General features: G+C 47.9%; 1 protein-coding gene across 1 annotated transcript; it reads left to right on the top strand.

Annotated features, from left to right (window-relative positions):
- The first annotated feature begins 2307 nt into the window (after positions 1 to 2307).
- Positions 2308 to 20880, top strand: LOC132387800 (NACHT, LRR and PYD domains-containing protein 3-like). Its single transcript, XM_059960179.1, has 5 exons — positions 2308 to 2604; positions 3526 to 3697; positions 3794 to 3859; positions 7051 to 8818; positions 20252 to 20880. Exons 1-5 carry the CDS (start codon positions 2533 to 2535, stop codon positions 20340 to 20342), a joined length of 2169 nt encoding a protein of 722 aa, XP_059816162.1. The 5' UTR covers positions 2308 to 2532; the 3' UTR covers positions 20343 to 20880.
- Positions 20881 to 21270: the final 390 nt, after the last annotated feature.

Below are 21270 nucleotides of genomic sequence, written 5' to 3' on the forward strand. Positions count from 1 at the left end.
ATACAGAATATAAGAGCAGGGTTGTGATGTTGAGGCACTATAAGACACTCATGAGACCACACTTGGAGTATGGTGTGCAGTTTTGGGCTCCTTATATTAGAAATGATATACTGACTTTGGAGGGGGTTCAGAGAAGATTAATGAGAATGATTTCAGGAATTAAAGGGTTACCGTATGAGGAACGCCTGGCAGCTCTTGCGCTGTATTCCCGGGAGTTCAGGGGAATGAGTGGGGAGGAGGATTTTATAGAAAAAATTCCAAATGTTAAAAAGACTGAACATATTATATATGGCAAAGTTATTTCCCGTGGTAACGGATTGTAGGACAACAGGGGACAACTTCAGGATTGCAGGGCGTCTATTTAGAACAGAAATGCGAAGAACTTACTTTAGTCACAGGGTGGTAAATCTTTTGAATTTGTCGCTACGAGCGGCTGTGGAGGCCAAGTCATTGGGTGTATTTAAGGCTGAGATATATAGATTGTTGATTTGCAATGGCATCGAAGGGTATGGGTGAAGAAGGCAAGGGAGTGGGGATGATTATGATTGAATGGCGGAGCAGACTGTGTGGGCCGAGTGGCCTATCTCTGCTCCTCTGTCTCATGGTATTATATTTAAAACAATCGTCAGTTTGAGAAACATTTGTTGAGAATGTAGCCAAACCAAATTGACATTGTTGGCGACCCCCAGGGATTTGTTATAGTTGTATCAAGTGCCCTCAGATCCAATATCGATTGGAAGAGTTGGTGACTGTGAAAGTTGGTGTATTCGATCCTTTATTAGTAGTCAGAAAACATACAATCTTGTAGCGATGAGACTGAAGTCTACACAAGTGTTAAGTTCATGTATTTGAGTGGATGATAATAAAAGATATACATCCGTTAGTCCCCAGCTGTGTACTGCAGGGGACAAAGCACAAATATGTAACTGATCCCCTTCGCTTTTACCCGACCCCACCCCACTCCAGAACATAAGAAAATCATCAATACGCAACACAGAATACAATGCAGACAGAGAGCAGATACATGGCTGCTACAGACAGGCTCAGCTTCGATTACACGGTCTTTGACCCGAAGTATCAACGTACTGTCTGTCGTGTTCAATAATTCCAGCATTTTGTTTTAGTTATTGTAAATCTGATTTTGCGTTTGCTGTTTTTGATGTATGGTGGGTCTACATTGTGTTCAACAAGGTGCCAAGTAACTATCTGATAATAGCCAGATAAATGCGTAAACAAATCTTGATCGGAAATTGAATGCTAATAATGATCTTAAAATCCTGCCGTAGAAAATGTATAATTCAGTGATGGGAGGAATAGATGTCCCATTGGTCAGCAGAAATGTTTCAGCCCACACTGTTGTAACAATTGTCCAATACTCGCCATAGCGCCACCAGTGGTAGGAAGAGCAAAGCAGCGTGTATTGTCTCCAGAGCTCCTCCAGAACTCCAGGTCCAGGACACAAAATTGGTTCATAAAAGGAAGTTGCCTGCAATACAGCGAGTAGATAATCTAGGAAATACTGGAAAGGTGTTCAATCCAGGGACAGAGTGGAAATGGGTATTGTGTGACTGTGGGTGGATGAGCGCAGGTACATTAGGTCGTATCAAGTTTTCAGTGTATAGACCCAGGATATTTGGAAGTGAGTCATTCTGTTTAAAACAAAACAGTGTTCTCTTTTATAATTGAAACACTGCTTGACGCTCTACTGTTAATTTTGTTTGTTACAGAGCAGCAAAATCTGACCACAGCTGTCCTCAACATGGCTGAACGGACGGGTAGTGGAGGAGTTCCAGTGATGTCAACATCAAGAGAGGTCACGGGTATGTCGTCAATCGCCTTCGCTCTGTATCTGGGTTTAATGCAGTGTCTGCACTTTGTGAAAGCAGCAGAGAGATGGCAGAGAGAGTTAACATCTCTGGGGGAACACAGTCACAGTACAATGAGTACAATTTCATCTCTCCACACCCCTCCTTCTCCGTCTCTCACCACTACTCTGTTCTCCATCTCTCCTCACCACTCCCCTCCCCCTCTACGTCTCCCCATTCCTCTCTTCCCTCTGTCTCTCCCCACCTTCCAATCCCCCACTGCTTTCCGTCCCTCCCCACCCCTCTCTTCCCCCTCTCTTCTCCATCTCTCTCCACCCCACTCTTCCACCTCTCCTCTCCGTCTCTCCCCACCTCTCCCTTCTGCCCCCACTACTTCTCACTCTCCCCCCACCTCCCCCGTCCTCCTTCTCTCCCATCTCCAGCTCACTCCCCCTACCACCGGAACTCTCACCCCTCCCTCTTTGACTCCCTCTCTATACCCCTCTCCCCCTACTATATATATTTCGGACTGAGTTTGGTGACCTGCCACACCATCTTTAAGTTCCAGAGAGAAAGTTGCTGCCCAATATCGGGTCAGTAATTTCCTTAATTTTCCCCATTGTCCGTCACAGGTCCGAACTCAGTGATCACTGAGCTCCTGGCAAGCTGGAATGATTCCCAGCTGCTGCAGCTGACGGACTCCTACCGGGACAGGCTGGAGCAGGCGATGGAAGGAGGGGTGCACGGAGTGAGCCTGGCATTAACGGCCGAGAATCAGTTCAGCGGAGAGGAACATCGGGTGAGTGGGAGGGAGAATGGGTTTGAATTTTCACACATCACAGGACTGATGGGTGTCGGAAATCTCACTCATCAGATATTAAATTAGATAAAATAACAACTGGGAAGTAAATACTGTACATACAATCACAAAAATGTGAATCTGAAGCAGCGATAGAAAGGGGTGAAAAGATCCCGCGGACTGCTGGGTGGCTACTCAATGTTCAGAGTGAGTTGAGCAGGTAACAGTTGTGTAGTCTTACAGTATTGAATAGAAATATGACGGAAAGTTTCGGTTTGGGAAGACCGTGCAGCGTGACGGCAGGATATCAGTGAGAACCGGGACATCATCAGTGGGTGCCACAGGAGCTCCAGTGTCTTCTGTTCTTGGTGAAGTTGATTGTGTTACAATCTGTGACTGAAAACAGTCTGGATCGGGGAATACCACCATGTTGTAATGTGTAATCACTGAAGAAACCTCCACTGGAAAAGGCAAAAGAAAGGCATCAGGTGTCAGCCGGGAATCCGCTGTCATGTTGGACACTGGCGGACTGAGGAGATGAATCACATCATCTTTTCTGCAACTTCTCTGTGACTGCTCACTCTGTTATAAAAACCCTCCTGACTTCTTTCCTCATCTGTGATCGTTATTTCCTGATTTCTGTTTTACACGGTCGAATCCCATGAGGAATTATTTACGGATTTGGAACCACGTCAATGAAGCGGCCACAGACCAGCCAAGATCTCATTGACTGGTGGACCAGGTTCACGGTGAATGTCCCTCCGTGTGCTCTGCACTCAGAATGTACAGTCCATGTCCAGACAGGATCAGCACCCGTCCGGGTGACTGCTCAGTGTGAACCCGTTACAGAGCACATCATTTACTTCTCATTCTCTGTGTGAATCTGTCAGTCCCCAATATGTTCACTGTTACTCTTCACAGAAAATCTCTGATCTCGCTGATAAGGGAGAGCGGGCGGACAGTTCTAAACTCCTCCTGAGCCTGGTGATGGAGAAAGGCCCCCGAGCCCGGAGGGTGATGTGGGAAACCTTTGTGAAAATGCGGATTGGTGTTCCAGAGTTGGACAAAATACTGAAGGAAATAGAGGAACATGGTGAGATAGTATCAGAGATTAACTTAAATTTGGATTGAATACTGCACACTACAAATTTATACAAATCACTTCTTCAATGTCTTTAAATTCAAACAGGTTCTGATCCCTCCCATCGATCAAATCCTGCTCAAGGTTTACTGAAGTTTCTCAGTGCGCTGAAAGGTAAGTGAACGTGCATTGAACATTGAAGAGTATAACACAGGAAGAGGCCATTAGGGAAATAATATTGTGCCAAACCAGCTAAGACATAAATCAAACAAACCCAAACTCTAATCTCTCCTTCCTACACCATGTCCATGTGCCTCTATCTTCCTTACATCCATGTGCCTATACAAAGGTCTCTTAAGAGCCTTGGAGAATTTGCCTCTACAACCTTACCTGGCAGTCATTTCCGGCATCCACGACTCTCTGATTAAAGAAAAACTATCCCTCACATCCCCCTTAATCCAGCTCCCTCTCAACTTCACTGCATGCCCTCTAGTAAGAGATATTTCAAGTCAAGTCAGGTCAAGCCACTTTTAATTGTCAATTCGACCATAAACTACTGGTACAGCACACAGTAAAAATGAAACAAACTTCCTCCAGTACCGTGGTGCTACATGAAACAACACAAAACCATGTGAGACAACACAAGGCTACAAAACCAGACAAAAACTACACTAGACTACAGACTGCACAGGACTACATAAAGTGCACAAAGCAGTGCAGGGTAGTACAATAAATAATAAACAAATCAACCCCATGAGATTGACTCTCTCTGTCCACTCTATCGACGCCTCTCATAATTTTTTATAGCTGTGTCAGAGCCCCCCTCAGCCTCTGATGTTCCAGAGAAAGCAATACAATTTTACCCAGTTCCTCATGATAGCACATGGCCTCTGAACCAGGCAGTATCCTGGTGAACCTCTTCTGCTCCCTCTCTAAAGCTTTTGCATCCTTTCTGCAGTGGGGTGAATGGAACGGTACGCAGTGGCCCAGATGTGGCGGAAGTGGAGTTCATATGGTTGAAACCTGACCTCTGTTTCCACCAACGGTTGTAATTTGCATCGCGCGGTTCAGTTGTTGAGCCACAAGTATCTGAATAGGTACATATTGGCACTGTGACAGAGAACACAGTGAGACACAGGGAATCGTGTTTACTAGAGGGAGAGTTTTGACAGGACATTTTGAGGAAAGAGGCAGAGAGCTGGCGAGTTTGAGGAAAGTGGTCACACCGCTCTGGGGCCTGCAACTACAGATCCCCACCGGAGTCTGAGTGGAGAAGGGGTGAACTGGAGAATGGAAAAATAATCTTATATTTCTTCACACCAATAAGTCAAAACCTTCTGTTGCCAACCACTGCCCCTCCCTGAACAGCCTCATCCTGAACCATTTTTCAAACTCCCCCAGTTCCCGCAGATTATCTTTTCTTAGAGTTGGGCGTCCACTGAAGTTCCAGTCACTGAATAGTAATAATAGCATCACTTTAATTAGAAAAGCAGGTAACATCCCAACTGGTCTGTTCAACCACAGAGCTGCAGATGAACTGCGCTGTGTTCACATCTGCACTCCCGAGTGCAAACACTGCTACGGTGTTAGAGAGGGTGAGACTGGGGGACATATTCCTCAGCTCAGTCCACAGAAGCTGAGATTCCTGTCTGCCGGTGTTGTGTGAGGGACACTGTGGAAGGGTGAGAGATGGGAATCAGGACAGGGAAACCGAGGGTTGTGGGATCGCGGCAAGGAAGGTGCAGAGGACTGAAAATATCTATAAATAATATTGCAATTAGTTAAATTGTGACCGTCTGGATGGGAAGCTCACTACATCCATAAGCCCATCATGTCTGTGAAAATGGAGCCCGGGGCAGTGCATGGGCTCAGAGATTGTAAGGCTTCATCATCGCAGACTGAGATGGATTACTCAACCGCACATTTAACACAGGAGAGAGTGTAGGAAAAACAAATATCAAAAACAGTAATATTGCATCAGCCCATGTTTTATCTGAGTATTTGAAGCTCTTAACAGAAATATAAGGATTCTCGGCCAGATTCCTGGTTCAGTCTCTCTCGTTTACAAGAACATATCCCAAAGATGATATTTAAATATGGGACCAGAGATAGACAAAACAGGAAGTTTACAAATTACTCACATCTCTGTCACCTCTGTTAATGCTGTTCCAGTCCACATCCAGTTAATGAATCCCCTCACTTCCCCAGCACCATGGATTTGGTAAATCACTACAAGCTTGTTCACTATATTACACATTTGTTTGCTGAGGGAACAGACATGACAGTGAAATTCCCACACCCACTTCTGAATATTAAACAGATACATTTCCTGATTGTTGAAGAACATCATTTCTACCACTGTCACATTCTGCAAAGTGATTATGTCCACAATCAATGTTTTCCTACACTCCCTATTACAGCTGAATACATTGAATGGAGACCCGACACATACGTGACATGGTCCATAAACACCGTGAGACCCCATGCACCCCTAGCAAGGACCAACAACACTGTGAGACCCTACACTCCCCCGACAGGTTCCAGAAAAACTTGTGAGACCCCACACACTTCTGATACGGTCCTGACACACTGTGAGACCCCTCGCACCCTGATAGGGCCCTGACACATTATGAGACCCCACACACATCTGACATGGTCCTAACAAACTGTGAGTCCCCACACACCCATGGCAGGGCTCTGACACACTGTGAGACACCCCACACCCCTGACAGGGTCTTGACACACTGTGAGACCCCCTCACAGCCTTGACAGGGTCCGTACACACTGTGAGACCCCCCACACCCCTGACAGGGTCCATACACACTGTGAGACCCCACACACACCTCACAGCCTTCTGACATACTGTGAGAACCCAAACATCTGTGACAGGGTTCTGACACACTGTCAAACCCCCCACACCCATGGCAGGGTCCCGACCGACTGTGAGACCCCACACACCCCTAACAGGGTCCCAACCGACTGTGAGAGTCCACTCACCCCTGACAGGGTCCTGACAGACTGTGAGAATCCACACATTCCCGGCAGGTTGCTGACACACTGTGAGATCCCCATATATCCCTGGCAGAGGCCAGACACTTTGTGAGACGCCACACACCCATGACAGGATTCGAACACAGTTTGAGATCTCACACACCCCACCCACGCACCCACAGTGCAAGTACTGATCAACAAACCTACTTCTTTGTATTTTGAATCAGTGATGGTGGGAGGAGAGGGGGAGTTGTGATTCCCCGATCTGTTCCTTTGACAGAATGCAGTAGCTTTGAGCTAACTCGTGTGTGCTTAAATACTGAGTTCTGAGTTGAGGCATCTAACAGTTTGTCCACTGTCTGTTCCCATGGAAGATGTTCAACAGAAACACAAGGAGACTCTGCGGGCACAGACTGAAACACTGAGAGTGAACACGATCCTGATGAGGGAGAAGGTGAAGGTTTTCCAGCTGGTTGATCGATACGCTGAGCTCACGGTCATTTCTACTGTTCGAGACCGGAGACTGGTGGAACATGAGCTGCTGGCAAGAGGCAGAGACCACGAGGAGTGGAGAGAAAAACATCTCCTCGGAGAGCTGGAGAAAATCCGGATTGCTCATCTGTTTAAGAATAGTTACTCACATCATTTTCGGGACAAAATTAAAAGATTCTTCGCACAATCAACTTCGGGATGTTCGACAGCAGTGGCTGGAGTCCCGGGGATCGGGAAAACAACAATGGTACAAAAGATTGTTTATGACTGGGCCACGGGGAAAATATACCAACAATTCCAGTTTGTCTTCAGTTTCAAATTCCGGGATTTAAACTCCATTAACTGCAGAATAAACCTGAGGGAATTGATTCTGGATCAGTATCCTTACTTTGGGAATATCCTGAGAGAGGTCTGGAAGAACCCAGAGGGATTGCTGTTTATATTCGATGGTTTGGATGAATTCAAGCACACAATTGATTTTGCGGACAGTCGGAGAGACACAGAACCCAAGCACCAGTGCCCAGATCCCGAGTGGTGGTGTGAAGTGTCTGACATTGTGTACAGTTTAATCCAGGGCAGCCTGCTCCCAGGGTGTTCAGTGCTGGTGACCACCCGCCCCACTGCGTTACATTTATTGGAAAAGGCAGACATCAGTGTCTGGGCTGAAATCCTGGGATTTGTTGGTGAGGAACGGAAGGAATATTTCATCAGACATTTTGAAGATCAGACGGTGGCGGAAGCTGTTTTCAAACACGTGAAGGAGAATGAGATCCTGTACACCATGAGCTACAACCCCTCCTACTGCTGGATCCTCGCTCTGGCACTGGGCCCCTTCTTCACACAAAGAGTCAGGGACCCACAGCGAGTTCCCAAGACCATCACCCAACTGTACTCCTACTATATTTACAACATCCTGAAAAACCACGGCCGTGAGATTGAGAGACCCCGTGATGTGTTACTCAGGGTTGGTCAGATGGCCTTCAGAGGAGTGCACGAGAGGAAGATTGTGTTTACAGATGGAGATTTGATCAACTACACTCTGCAGCCTTCCCAGTTCCTGTCCGGGTTCCTGATGGAGCTTTTGGAGAGAGAGGATTCTGCCCGGAGCGTGGTGTACACATTCCCACACCTCACTGTCCAAGAGTTTGTAGCTGCAGTCGCACAATTCCTGAATCCACATCCCGGGGATATCCTGAAATTCCTCACTGAAGTCCACAGCACGACAGATGGGCGGTTTGAGGTATTTCTCCGTTTTGTTGCTGGTCTCTCCAACCCAATGTCAGCTCGGGGCCTGGAGGAGTTTCTGGGTCCATTTCCTCATCAAACAACCTGCCGGGTGATTGACTGGGTGAAGGAGGAGGTTAAACGCCAGGTTGGAAACACGAGGAATGAAGCTGGTAAAAGGAGCCTCCTGAACACATTGCACTACCTGTTTGAGTCTCAGAATCGTGGACTGGCTCAGGCCGCTCTGGGATCTGTGGAAAAGTTTTCACTCAGTGGAATGACTCTGACCCCGATTGACTGCGCGGTCCTGTCTCATGTCATCGGACTCTGTGATACAATAAAACAGCTCGACCTGGAGAACTGCCACATTCAGTGTGAAGGAATCCAGCGGCTGGGACCCGGGCTGCACAAGTGCCAGGAGTTGAGGTAACTTGGTTTGTCTCTCACTCCGAACTGTGAAACTGTCTCATTGTGTTGTTTCAATGTAAAGGAATTTCGGTAAATTTGTGGTAAATCAGATTGTGAAGAATTGTGACAAATGCCTAGGGGATCATTCAGTAACTCCCCAAGGACGGGAGGGTTCTGTGGATCCTTGTGGATGGATGTTGGAGACTTAATCAGATCAGTGAACAACGACCATTGGTTTAATGGTAGTAAATCACAGGAATGGCCGTGTTTCTCGCTGCCTGTGACACGTCCATTGACAATGTTCCTTCTCACTGTGACTGACACCCAGATCGACACTGACTGCAGCAGGTGGGTCAGAGATTCACACCCCCTTCCCGGTGAGGGACAAGAGACCGTCAGCAGACTGTCCCAGTGAGAAGGAAAGAAATACCATTGTGAGATCGTCGTCCCACTGCCCTTCCCCGTGTGTGACTTTGCTCACTTCCAGATACGCAAAGAGAGAGGGCGCATCTCCTCTGGGTCTCTGTTCAGACCCAACACACTCGTACAAAAAATTTCTGCGTCCTCTCGTCTTGTAGGATTATCGTTTACACTTGGAATCCTCCTGTGGGACTTCTCATCCCAATCCCCCTTCCATTCTTTAGAATCTCGCCCCCATCCCCATTCCTCCTGTGGGCTCTCTATTACTCTTTCCTCATCCTCCTGTGGGATGTCTCTTCCACACAACCCCGCCCCCCCTTCCTGAGGGATCTCCCTTCCACATCCCCCTTCCTCCTGTAGGGTCTCTCTTCACCATCCCCCTTCCTCCCGTGGGATCTCTCTTCACCATCCCCCTTCCTCCTGTGGGATCTCTCTTCCCGATCCCCCTTCCTCCTGTGGGTTCTCTCTTCACCATCCCCCTTCCTCCTGTGGGATCTCTCTTCCCCATCCCCCTTCCTCCTGTGGGATCTCTCTTCCCCATAGAATCATAAAATCATAGAACACTACAGCACAAAAAACAAGCCTTTCAGACCTTCTAGTCTAAAAAACAAAACTTTATTCCGCTATCCCATTGACCTGCACCCAGTCCATAACCGTCCAGTCCTCCCCCATCCATGTATCTATCCAATTTGTTCTTAAAACTTAAGAGTGAGTCCGCATTTTACACATCAGATGGCAGCTCGTTCCACACCCTCACCACACTCTCAGTGAAGAAGTTCCTACTAATGCTCCCCCTAAACCTTTCTTCTATCAGCCTGAAGTCACGTCTTCTCATATTTATCTCTCCTAATCTATGTGGAAAGAGCCTATTCGCATTTACCCCGTCTATACCCTCATAATTTTGTAAACCTCTATCAAATCTCCCCTCATTCTTCTATGCTCCAAGGAATGAAGTCCTAACCTGTTCAATCTTTCCTTGTAACTCAACTCCTGAAGACCTGGCAACATCCTAGTAAATCTTCTCTGCAATCTTTCAAACTTACTGATATCCTTCCGATAGTTAGGTGATCAGAACTGCACACAATACTCCAAATTTGGCCTCACCAATGTCCTATACAACCTCACCATAATATTCCAACTCCTATACTCAGTACTTTTATTTATGAATGCCAGGTTGGCAAAAGCCTTCTTTACAACCCTGTCTACCTGTGATGCCACTTCCAGGGAATTATGTATCTGAACCCCCGGATCCCTCTGTTCCTCCGCACTCTTCAGTGCCCTACCATTTATCGTGTATGTCATACCTTGATTTGTCCTTCCAAAATGGAACACCTCACACTTGTCTGCATTAAATTCAATCTGCCATTTTCTGGCCCATTCTTCCAGTTGGTCCAGATCCCTCTGCAAGCTTTGAAAGCCTTCCTCGCTATCCACAACACCTCTATCTTAGTGTCATCCACAAACCTGCTGATCCAATTTATCACATTATCATCTAGATCATTGATACAGACTACAAACAACGATGGTCCCAGCCCAGATCCCTGAGACACACCACTAGTCACAGGCCTCCAGTCTGAGAAACAATCATCCACTACCACTCTCTTTCTTCTCCCACACAGCCAATTTGAATCCAGTTTACAACCTCTCCATGGATACCTGGTGTCTGGACCTTTAGAACTAACCTCTTATGTGGGAACTTGTCAAAGGCCTTACAAAAGTCAATGCAGACAACATCCACAGCCTTTCCTTCATATGCATTCTTGGTAACCTCCTCGAAAAACACTACAGGATTCATTAAAAATGATCTACCACACACAAATTCATGCTGACTATCTTTTATCAGCCCTTGGCTGTCCGAATCCTTGTATATCCGATCTCTCAGAACAACTTCTGATAATATACCTATTACTGATGTCAGGCTCACTGGGCTGTCCCGTCTACGCACAGCTGTGATATTCCCCTGACAGGTAATGTCACTTCTCATCCTTTCATCCCTCCCCCCATCACGTCTGTAACAATGGAAACCCGGAACATGAAGCTGCCAGTCCTGCCCCTCCTGCAACCAAGTCTTACTAATAGCAATAATGTCGATATCGTGCCAATCCACAACCTAAACTCATCTGCCTTCCATACAATACTCCTTGCATTGAAATAGATACACCTGAGAACATTTCTATCACGTACAAACCATTGATATCTGTCTATACAAGCAGTCCTCGCATGACCCTTATCCTCCTCCACCTCACTATCTTCTCTAAAACTCTGCTCCCTCCCCCTGCAATCTAGTTTAAAACCCCCGGAGCAGAACTTGCTAACCTACCGACAAGGATGTTAGTCCCCTCCAGTTCAGGTGCAAACTGTCCAATTCGAACTGGTCCCACCTCCCCTGGAAGAAAGCCCAATTGTCCAGAAACATGAACCCCTCCCTCATGCACCATCCCCTCAGCCACGTATTTAGCTGCATTATCTTCCTATTTCTAGCCTCACTAGCACGTGGCATGGGTAGCAATCCACCTGTGAGATCTCGCTTTCCCACCCCCCTTTCATCCTCTGGGATTTCTGTTCCCACTCCCCCCTCCTTGCAACTGTTGGATCTCCCCTCAGAATCCACCTTCCTCCTGTGGGATCCCTCATCCCCATCCCCCTTCCTCCTGTGGGATCTCTCTTCCACATCCCTCATCCTGCTGTAGGATATCTCTTCCAAATCCCCATTCCTCCTGTGGGATTTATACTCTCCACCCTTTTATTCCAGTGTGATCTCTCATCCCCATCCCATCTCCTATTGTGGGATCTCTCTTTCCCATCCCCCTTCCTCCTGTGGGATCTCTCTTTCCCATCCCCCTTCCTCCTGTGTGATCTCTCATCCCCGTCCCCCTTCCTCCTGTGGGATCTCTCTTCCCCGTCCCATTTCCTATAGTGGGATCTCTCTTTCCCATCCCACTTCCCCCTGTGGTATCTCTCTACCCCATTCCTTCCTCCTGTGGGATATCTCTTCCCCATCCCCCTTCCTGCTGTGGGATCTCTCCTCCCCATCCCCCTTCCTGCTGTGGGATCTCTCTTCCCCATCTGCTTTCCTGCTGTTGGATCTCTCTTCTCCATCCCCCTTCCTCCTGTGGGAACACTCATCCCCATCCCCTTTCCTGCTGTTGGATCTCTCTTCTCCATCCCCCTTCCTCCTGTGGACTCTGTTCCCTATACACCTTCCTCTTGTGGGATCCCTCATCACCAGTTCCCTTACTCCTAATGAATCGCTCTTCCCCATCCCCATTCCTGCAGTGGAATCTCTCTTCTCCACCCCCCATGCTCCTGTGGGATCTCCCTTCCGCGTCCCCTTTCACCCTCTGGGGCCTCTGTTCCCATCCCACTTCCTCCTGTGGGATTTAAACTTCCCATCCCTTTCTTCCTGTGGGATCTCTCTTCCCTATCAACCTGACCACCGTGTGGGCTCTGTTTCCATCCCTCCACTTCCTATGGGATCTTGATTCCCCATTTCCCTTCCTCCTGTACATCTCTCTTCCCCAATCCCCATCCTCCTGTGGGATCACTCTTCCCAATCCCCTACGTCGGGTGGGATCACACTTACCCATCCCACTTCCTCCCGTGGCATCTATTTTCCCATCCCTCTTCCTCCTATGGGATCTCTCCTACTCATCCCCCAACCTCCTGTATGATCTCGCTTCCCCACCCACTTCCTCCTGTCTCATCTCTCGTCCCCACGCCCGATCATCCTATGGGATCTGTATTCCCCATTCCATTTCCTTCTGTGGGATTTCTCTTCCCCATCCACTTTCATCCTGTGGGATCCCTTCCTCCTATGGGTCATCATAATGCCCCCTCTTCCTGTGGGATCTGTCTTGTCCCTGCACACGTATCTCTCTTCCCCATCCCACATCCTCTTGTCGGATCTCCCTTCCCCATTCTCCTTCCGACTATGGGATATCTCCTCCCCACCATTTTTCTTCCTAGTGATATATCTTCCCCAACCCTCTTACTTCTGTGGGATCTCTATTCCCCATCCCCTTCCTCCTGTGCACTCTCTCCTCCCCATCAACTTCCTACTGTGGGATCTCTCTTCCCCATCCCCCTTCCTCCTGTGGGATCTCTCTTTCCCATCCCTCTTCCTCCTGTGGGATCTCTCTTTCCCATCCCCATTTCTCATGAGGTATCTCTCCTACTCATCCCACATTCTCCTACGGGATCTCTCTTGCCCATTACCTTCCCGCTATTGGATATCTCTTCTCATCCACTTTCCTGCCCTGGCATCTCTTTACCCGATCGCACTTCCTCCTGTGGAATCTCACTTCCCCCTCCCCTTCTTCCTATGTAATATTTCTTCCCCACACCCTACCTTCTGTGGGATTTATCTTCCCCACCAGATTTCTCCCTATGGGATCTCTCTATCCCATCCACTTCCTTCTGTTGGACCTCTCTTCCACATTCCACTTCCTCCTCTGGGCTCTCTTTCCCAACCCCCTTCCTCCCGTGGAATCTGTCTTCCCCATCCCACTTCCTCTGGTGGGATCGCTCTTCTCCATCCCCCTTCTCCTGTGGGATCCCTCTTCTGCACTCATCCTACTCCTGTGGTTCCTGTGTTCCATGTCCCCACTTCCTGTGGGATCTCTCTTTCCCATCCCCGTTCCTCCTGAGGTATTTCTCCTACTCATCCCCCTTCCTCCTGTATGATCTCTCTTCCACGTCCCTCCCTTCCTATCAGATCTCTCTTCCCCATGCTCCTTCCTCCTGTCGGATTTATCTTCCCCACCAGCTTTATTCCTCTGGGTTCTTTCTTTCCCATCCTATTCCTTCTGTTGGACATCTATTCCACATTCCATTTCCTGCTCTGGTCTCTCCCCCAAGAACTTCCTGCTGTTTGATCTCCCTTCCCCATCACCTTCCTCCAGTGGGATCACCCTTCCCCATCCCGCTTCCTCCTGTGGGATCTCTCTTCCCCATCACTCTTCCTCCTGTGGGATCTGTCTTCCCAATCCCACATCCTTCTGCGGGATCTCTCTTCCACATCCCTCATACTATTGTAGGATATCTCTTCCAAATCCCCATTCCTCCTGTGGGATTTATACTCTCCACTCTTTTATTCCTATGTGATCTCTCATCCCCATCCCATTTCCTATTGTGGGATCTCTCTTCCCCGTCCCCCTTCCTCCTGTGGGATCTCTCTTTCCCATCCCCCTTCCTCCTGTGGGATCTCTCTTCCACGTCCTCCTTCCTCCTGGCCGATCTCTCAAGCCCTTCCCCCTTCACCCTGTTTAATGCCTCTCTCTCCGCTCCCCTTCCTCCCATGGGATCTCCCTTCCCCATCCCCTTCTTCCTGTGGGATCCCCTCCCCATCCCCTCTCCTCCAGTGGTATCCCTTCCCATCCCCCTTCCTCCTGTGGGATCTTTCTAACCATCCCTCTTCCCCCTGTGTGTTCTTTCTTCCCCATCCCCCTTCCTCCGGTGGGATCACTTTTCCCCTTCCCCTTTCCTTCTATGGGATGTCTCTTCCCCATCCCCCTTCCCCCTGCGACTTCTCTCTACCCCTTCCCACATCCCCCTGTGAGATATCACTTCCCCATCTCCCTCCTGTGTGATCTCTGCTCCCCATCCCCTTTCCTCCTGTGACGTCTCTCTTCCCCATCCCCTTTCCTCCTGTGGGATATCCCTTCCCCATCTCCCTTCTCCTGTGGGAGCTCTCTTCCTATTCGTCCTTCTGCCTGAGTGAACTCTCCTCCCCACACCCCCTCATAGAATCATAAAATCATAAAACACCTGCGCACAGAAAACAAGCCATTCGGCCCTTCTGCTTTGTGCCGAATCTCTATTCCGCTTGTCCCATTGACCTGTACCCAGTCCATAACCTTCCAGTCCTCTCCCATCCATACATCTATCCAATTTATTTTTAACACTTAAGAGTGATTCCGCATTTTCTACATCAGATGGCAGCTTGTTCCACACTCTCACTACTCTCTCAGTGAAGAATTTCACCCTAAACCTTTCCCCTTTCACTCTGAACCAAGTCCTCCTGTAATTTATCTCTCCTAATCTATGTGAAAGAGGCTATTTGCATTTACCCTGACTATACCCCTCAGAGTTTTGTAAACCTCTTTGAAATCTCCCCGCATTCTTCTATGCTCCAAGGAATAAAGTCCTAACCTGTTCAATCTTTCCTTGTAAGTCAACTCCTGAAGACCGGGCAACATCCTAGTAAATCTTCTCTGCACTTGTTCAACCTTACTGATATGCTTCCTATAGTTCAGTGACCAAAACTGTACACAATACTCCATATTTGGCCTTCCCAATGTCCTGTACAACCTCACCATAACATTCCAACTCCTATACTCAACTTTGATTTATGAATGCCAGGATGCCAAAAGCCTTCTTTACAACCCTGTCTACCTGTGACGCCACTTTCTGGGAATTATGTATCTGAACTCCCAGGTCCCTTTGTTCCTCCGCACTCCTCAGTGCCCTACCATTTACTGTGTATGTGCTACCTTGATTTGTCCTTCCAAAATGCAACACCTCACACTTGTCTGCATTAAAGTGGTGAATAGTGGTGTGCCTCAGGGATCTGTAGTGGGTCCAATCTTGTTTGTCATATACATTAATGATCTGGATGATGGGGTGGTAAATTGGATTAGGAAGTATGCAGATAATACTAAGATAGGTGACATTGTGGATAATGAAGGTTTTCAAAGCTTGTTGTTCAGAGATTTAGGCCAGTTAGAAGAGTGGGCTGAAAGATGGCAGATGGAGTTTAATGCTGATATGTGTGAGGTGATACATTTTGGTAGGAGTAATCCAAAAATGACATATATGGTAAATGGTAGGGCACTGAGGAATGCAGCAGAACAGAGTGATCAATGGATAATGGTGCAGAGTTCCCTGAAGGTGGAATCTAATGTGGATAGGGTGCTGAAGAAAGCTTTTGGTATACTGGCCTTTATAAACCAGAGCATTTAGTATAGGAGATGGGATGTAATGTTAAAATTGTACAAGGCATTGGTGAGCCCAAATTTGGAGTATTGTGTACTGTTCTGGTCACTGAATTATAGGAAAGATGTCAACAAAATAGAGAGAGTACAGAGTAAATTTACTAGAATGTTACCTGGGTTTCAGCACCTAATGAACAAGCTAGGTCTTTATTCTTTGGAGCATAGAAGGTTGAGGGGGGACTTGATAGAGGTATTTACAATTATGAGGGGGATAGATAGAGCTGACGTGGGTAGTCTTTTTTCCATTGAGAATAGGGGAGATTCGAACAAGAGGGAATGAGTTGAGAGTGAAAGGGCAAAAGTTCAGGGGTAACACAAGGGAGAACTTCTTTACTCAGAGAGTGGTAGCTGTGTGGAACGAGCTTCCAGTAGAAGTGGTAAAGGCGGGTTTGATTTTGTCATTTAAAAAAAATTGGATAGGTATATGGACAGGAAAGGAATGAAATGGGGGGTTATGGGCTGAGTGCAGGTAGGTGGGACTAGGTGAGAATAAGCATTCGGCACAGACCAGAAAGGCCGAGATGGCCTGCTTCCCTGCTGTATTCGTTATCTGGTTATATGTCATATGGTATAAATTCCATCTGCCATTTTCTGGCCCATTTTTCCAGTTGGTCCACATCCCTCTGCAAGCTTTGAAAGCCTTCCTCGCTGTCCACAACGCATCTATCTTAGTGTCATCAGCAAAAATGCTGATCCAATTTATCACATTATCATCCAGATCATTGATTTCGACGACAAACAACAATGGTCCCAGCACAGATCCCTGAGACACACCAATAGTCACAGGCCTCCAGTCTGAGAAGCAATCATCCACTACCACTCTCTGTCTTCTCCCACACAGCCAATTCGAATCCAGTTTACAACCTCTCCATGGATACCTCGTGTCTGAACCTTCTGAACTAACCTTTTATGTGGGTCCTTGTCAAAGGCCTTACTAAAGTCCATGTAGACAACATCCACAGCCTTTCCTTCATATGTATTCTTGGTAATATCCTCGACAAACACTACAAGATTCATTAAACATGATCTAACATGAAAGCCATGTTGATTATCTTTTATCAGCCCTTGGCTGTCCAAATCCTTGCATATCCGAACTCTCAGAACACCTTCTGATAAATTACCTGTTACGGATGTCAGGTTCACTGGCCTGTAATTACCTGGTGTACTTTTGGAGCCATTTTCAAACAACGGAACAACATGAGCTACCCTCCAATCCTCCGGCACCGCACCCCTGTCTGAGGACATTTTAAATATTTCTGCCAGGGCCCCTGCAATTTCTACACCAGTCTCTCTCAAGGTCCGAGGGAATATCATGGCAGTTCCGGGGGATTAATCTACCTTTATTCACTGTAAGGCAGCAAGCAGCTTCTCCTCTTTAATCTCGATATGTTCCATGACACTACTGGTTGTTTCCCTTAATTCCATATCTGCTATGCCAGTTTCCTGAGTAAACACTGACGCAAAAAAACTGTTTAAGATCTCCCCCATCTCGTGAGGCTCCACACAGAGACGACCACTCTGATCTTCTAGGGGACCAATTTTGTCCCTTACTATCCTTTTACTCTTAATATACTTGTAGAAACCCTTCGGGTTTACCTTCACATTATCTGCCAAAGTAACCTCATGTCTTCTTTTTGCCTTCCTGATTTCCTTCTTTAGTATTTGCTTACATTTTCTATACTCTTCAAGTACCTCATTTGTTCCTTGTTTCCTATAGCTGCTAAACACCTACTTAAGCAGATCGCCAATATCCCTTGAAAACCAAGGTTCCCTCTGCCTGTTAACTTTGCCTTTAATCCTGGCAGGAAGATGCAAACCCTGCACTCTCAAAATTTCACCCTTGAAGGCGTTCCACTTACTGAACACATCCTTGCCAGAAAACAACTTATTCCAATCCACTCTTCCCAGATCCTCTCTCATTTCCAGAAAATTGGCCCTTCTCCAATTCAGAACCTTAACTGGTGGACCAGTCCTATCCTTATCCATAATTATCTTGAAACTAATGATATTATGGTCACTGGACCCAAAATGTTCACCGACACATACTTCTGTCACCTGACCTGGTTACTTAATAGGAGATCAGGTACTGCACCCTCTCTCGTTGATACCTCAATGTATTGATTTAGAAAACTTTCCTGACACATTTGACAAACTCCACGCCATCTAACCCTTTCTCAGAATGGGAGTCCCCGTCAATATGTGGAAAGTTAAAATCCCCTACGATTACGACTTTCTGTTTCTTACATTGGTGTGCTACCTCTCTACAGATTTGCTCCTCGAATTCTCTCTGATTACTGGGCGGTCTATAATACAATCCTATTAGTGTGCTCACATCTTTCCCGTTCCTCAGCTCCACCCATATGGCCTCTGTAGACGAACCCTCCGGGCTGTCCCGTCTACACACAGCTGTGATATTCTCCCTGACTGGTAATGCCACTCCGCCCCCTTTCATCCCTCCCCTCTATCACATCTGAAACAATGGAAACCCGGAACATGAAGCTGCCAGTCCTGCCCCTCCTGCAAACCAACTCTTACTAATAGCAATAATGTCGATATCATCGTGCCAATCCACGATCTAAACTCATCTGCCTTACCTGCAATACTCCTTGCATTGAAATAGATGCACCTGAGAACATTTCTATCACGTACACACCATTGATATCTGTCTATACAAGCAGTCCTCGCATGACCCTTATCCTCCACCACCTCACTATCTGCTCTAACACTCTGGTTCCCCTCCCCCTGCAACCTTGTTTAAAACCCCCGGAGCAGAACTTGCTAACCTACCGACAAGGATGTTAGTCCCCTCCAGTTCAGGTGCAAACTGTCCAATTTGAACTGGTCCCACCTCCCCTGGAAGAAAGCCCAATTGTCCAGAAACGTGAACCCCTCCCTCATGCACCATCCCCTCAGCCACGTATTTAGCTGCATTATCTTCCTATTTCTAGCCTCACTAGCACGTGGCATGGGTAGCAATCCTCCTGTGAGATCTCGCTTTCCCATCCCCCTTTCATCCTCTGGGCTCTCTGTTCCCACTCCCCCATCCTTCCAACTGTTGGATCTCTCCTCAGCATCCCCTTTCCTCCTATGGGATCTCCCCTACTCATCCCCCAAACTCCTGTTTGATCTCACTTCCCCACCCACTTCCTCCTGTCTCATCTCTCTTCCCCATGCCCCATCATCCTATGGGATCTCTTTTCCCCATTCCCCTTCCTTCTGTGGGATTTCTCTCCCCCATCCACTTTCACCCTGTGGGATCTCTCATCCCCATCCCCCTTCCTCTGGTGGTATCTCTCTCTCCCATCCCCCTTCCTCCTGTGGGATCTCTTCCCCATTACCCTTCCTCCTGTGGGATCTCCCTCTCCCATCCCGCTTCTTCCTTTGGGATCTCTCTTCCCTATCCCCCTTCCTCCTGTGGGATCTCTCTTCCCCATCTCCCTTCCTCCTGTGGGATCTCTCTTCCCCATCTCACTTCCCCCTGTGGGATCTCTCTTCCCTATCCCACTTCCTCCTGTGGGATCTCTCTTCCCCATCCTCCTTCCTCCTGTGGGGTCTGTCTTCCCCAACCCCCTTCCTCCTGTGGGATCTCTCTTCCCCATCCCCCTTCCTCCTGTGGGATCTCTTCCCCCCGTCCCCCTTCCTCCTGTGGGATCTCTCTTCCCCATCCCCCTTCCTCCTCTGGGATCTCTTCCCCAACCCCCTACCTCCTGTGGGATCTCTCTTCCCCATTCCTTTAGCTTGGGTGGGTCTATTTCGCTGTGTCCCATTGACATTTCTGCATTTCGGTCAGAAACACTTTTCTCTCCATTGGGGAATGGGACAGTATATGTGGGGTTTAGAGGGTCACACCGACAGACGAAATTACCGACATTCGGTAAATACCCTGGAGCTGGGCAGTGAGGGACATTGACACTGATGGGAACTCCGATCAGTGATTCACTGGACAGTTTAATGTTTCCTGAAATATCCGAGTGACAGAAATTCCCCCACACCCACGGTTTGAATCACTTTGTTTATCAATCTGTCTGTTTGTGTTTAGACTTGGGCATAATGAACTGGGAGATTCAGGAGTGAAACTGGTGTCTGCGGCTCTGAGGAACCCGGAGTGTAAAATACAGATACTGTGGTAAGTACGAGACTGTGGGAGATTGTGTTTACATTCACTGGGTGTCTGACACTGAGAATGAATGTGATCAGTAGACACATAGAAAACATACAGGACAATACAGGCCCTTCGGCCCACAAAGCTGTGCTGAACATTTTTCTACCTTAGAATTATCTCGGTTTTACCCATAGTGCTCTATATTTCTAAGCTCCATGTAGCCATCCTGGAGTTTAAAGTTTTCGCCTCCAGCAGCCCATTCTTAAAACTATGCCCTCTCGTGCTAGCCATTTCAACCCTGGGGAGAAGACTCTGACTATCTACATGATCAATGCCTCTCATTATCTTGTACACCTCTATCAAATCACCTCTCATACTCCATCACTCCAAGAGAAAAGGCTGAGTTCACTCAACCTGTTCTCATAAGGCATGCTCCCCAATCCAGGCAACATCCTTGTAAATCTCCTCTGCACCCTGTCTATGGTTTCCACATTTCACATCCTCCTCCTCGGAGATTGCTACCCATTCCTCTTCTACCTGTGGGATCTTTCTTCCACATCCCCCTTCCTCCTGTGGGATCTCTCTTCCCCATCCGACTTCCGCCTGTGGGATCACCACTCCCCGTCCTCCTTCCTCCTGTGGGTTCTCCACTCCCCGTCCCCCTTCCTTCTGAGGGATCTCTCCCCGTCCCCCTTCCTCCTGTGGGATCTCTCCTCCCCGTCCCCCTTCCTCCTGTGGGATCTCTCCTCCCCGTCCCCCTTCCTCTTGTACGATCTCTCCTCCCCGTCCCCCTTCCTCCTGTGGGATCTCCACTCCTCGTCCCCCTTCCTTCTGAGGGATCTCTCCCCGTCCCCCTTCCTCCTGTGGGATCTCCCCTCCCCGTCCCCCGTCCTGTGGGATCTCCTCCCCCTCCCCCTTCCTTCTGAGGGATCTCTCCTCCCCGACCCCCTTCCTCA

The sequence above is a fragment of the Hypanus sabinus genome, unplaced genomic scaffold (genome assembly GCF_030144855.1).
Source record: "Hypanus sabinus isolate sHypSab1 unplaced genomic scaffold, sHypSab1.hap1 scaffold_221, whole genome shotgun sequence".
Classification (NCBI taxonomy): domain Eukaryota; kingdom Metazoa; phylum Chordata; class Chondrichthyes; order Myliobatiformes; family Dasyatidae; genus Hypanus; species Hypanus sabinus.

Coding starts and splice junctions, on each gene's coding strand:
- LOC132387800 (XM_059960179.1), top strand. CDS start 2,533: ATGGAAGGAGGGGTGCACGGAGTGAGCCTGGCATTAACGGCCGAGAAT. Junction 3,860..7,050: donor GTTTCTCAGTGCGCTGAAAG/GTAAGTGAACGT, acceptor TTCCCATGGAAG/ATGTTCAACAGAAACACAAG. Junction 8,819..20,251: donor CACAAGTGCCAGGAGTTGAG/GTAACTTGGTTT, acceptor GTTTGTGTTTAG/ACTTGGGCATAATGAACTGG.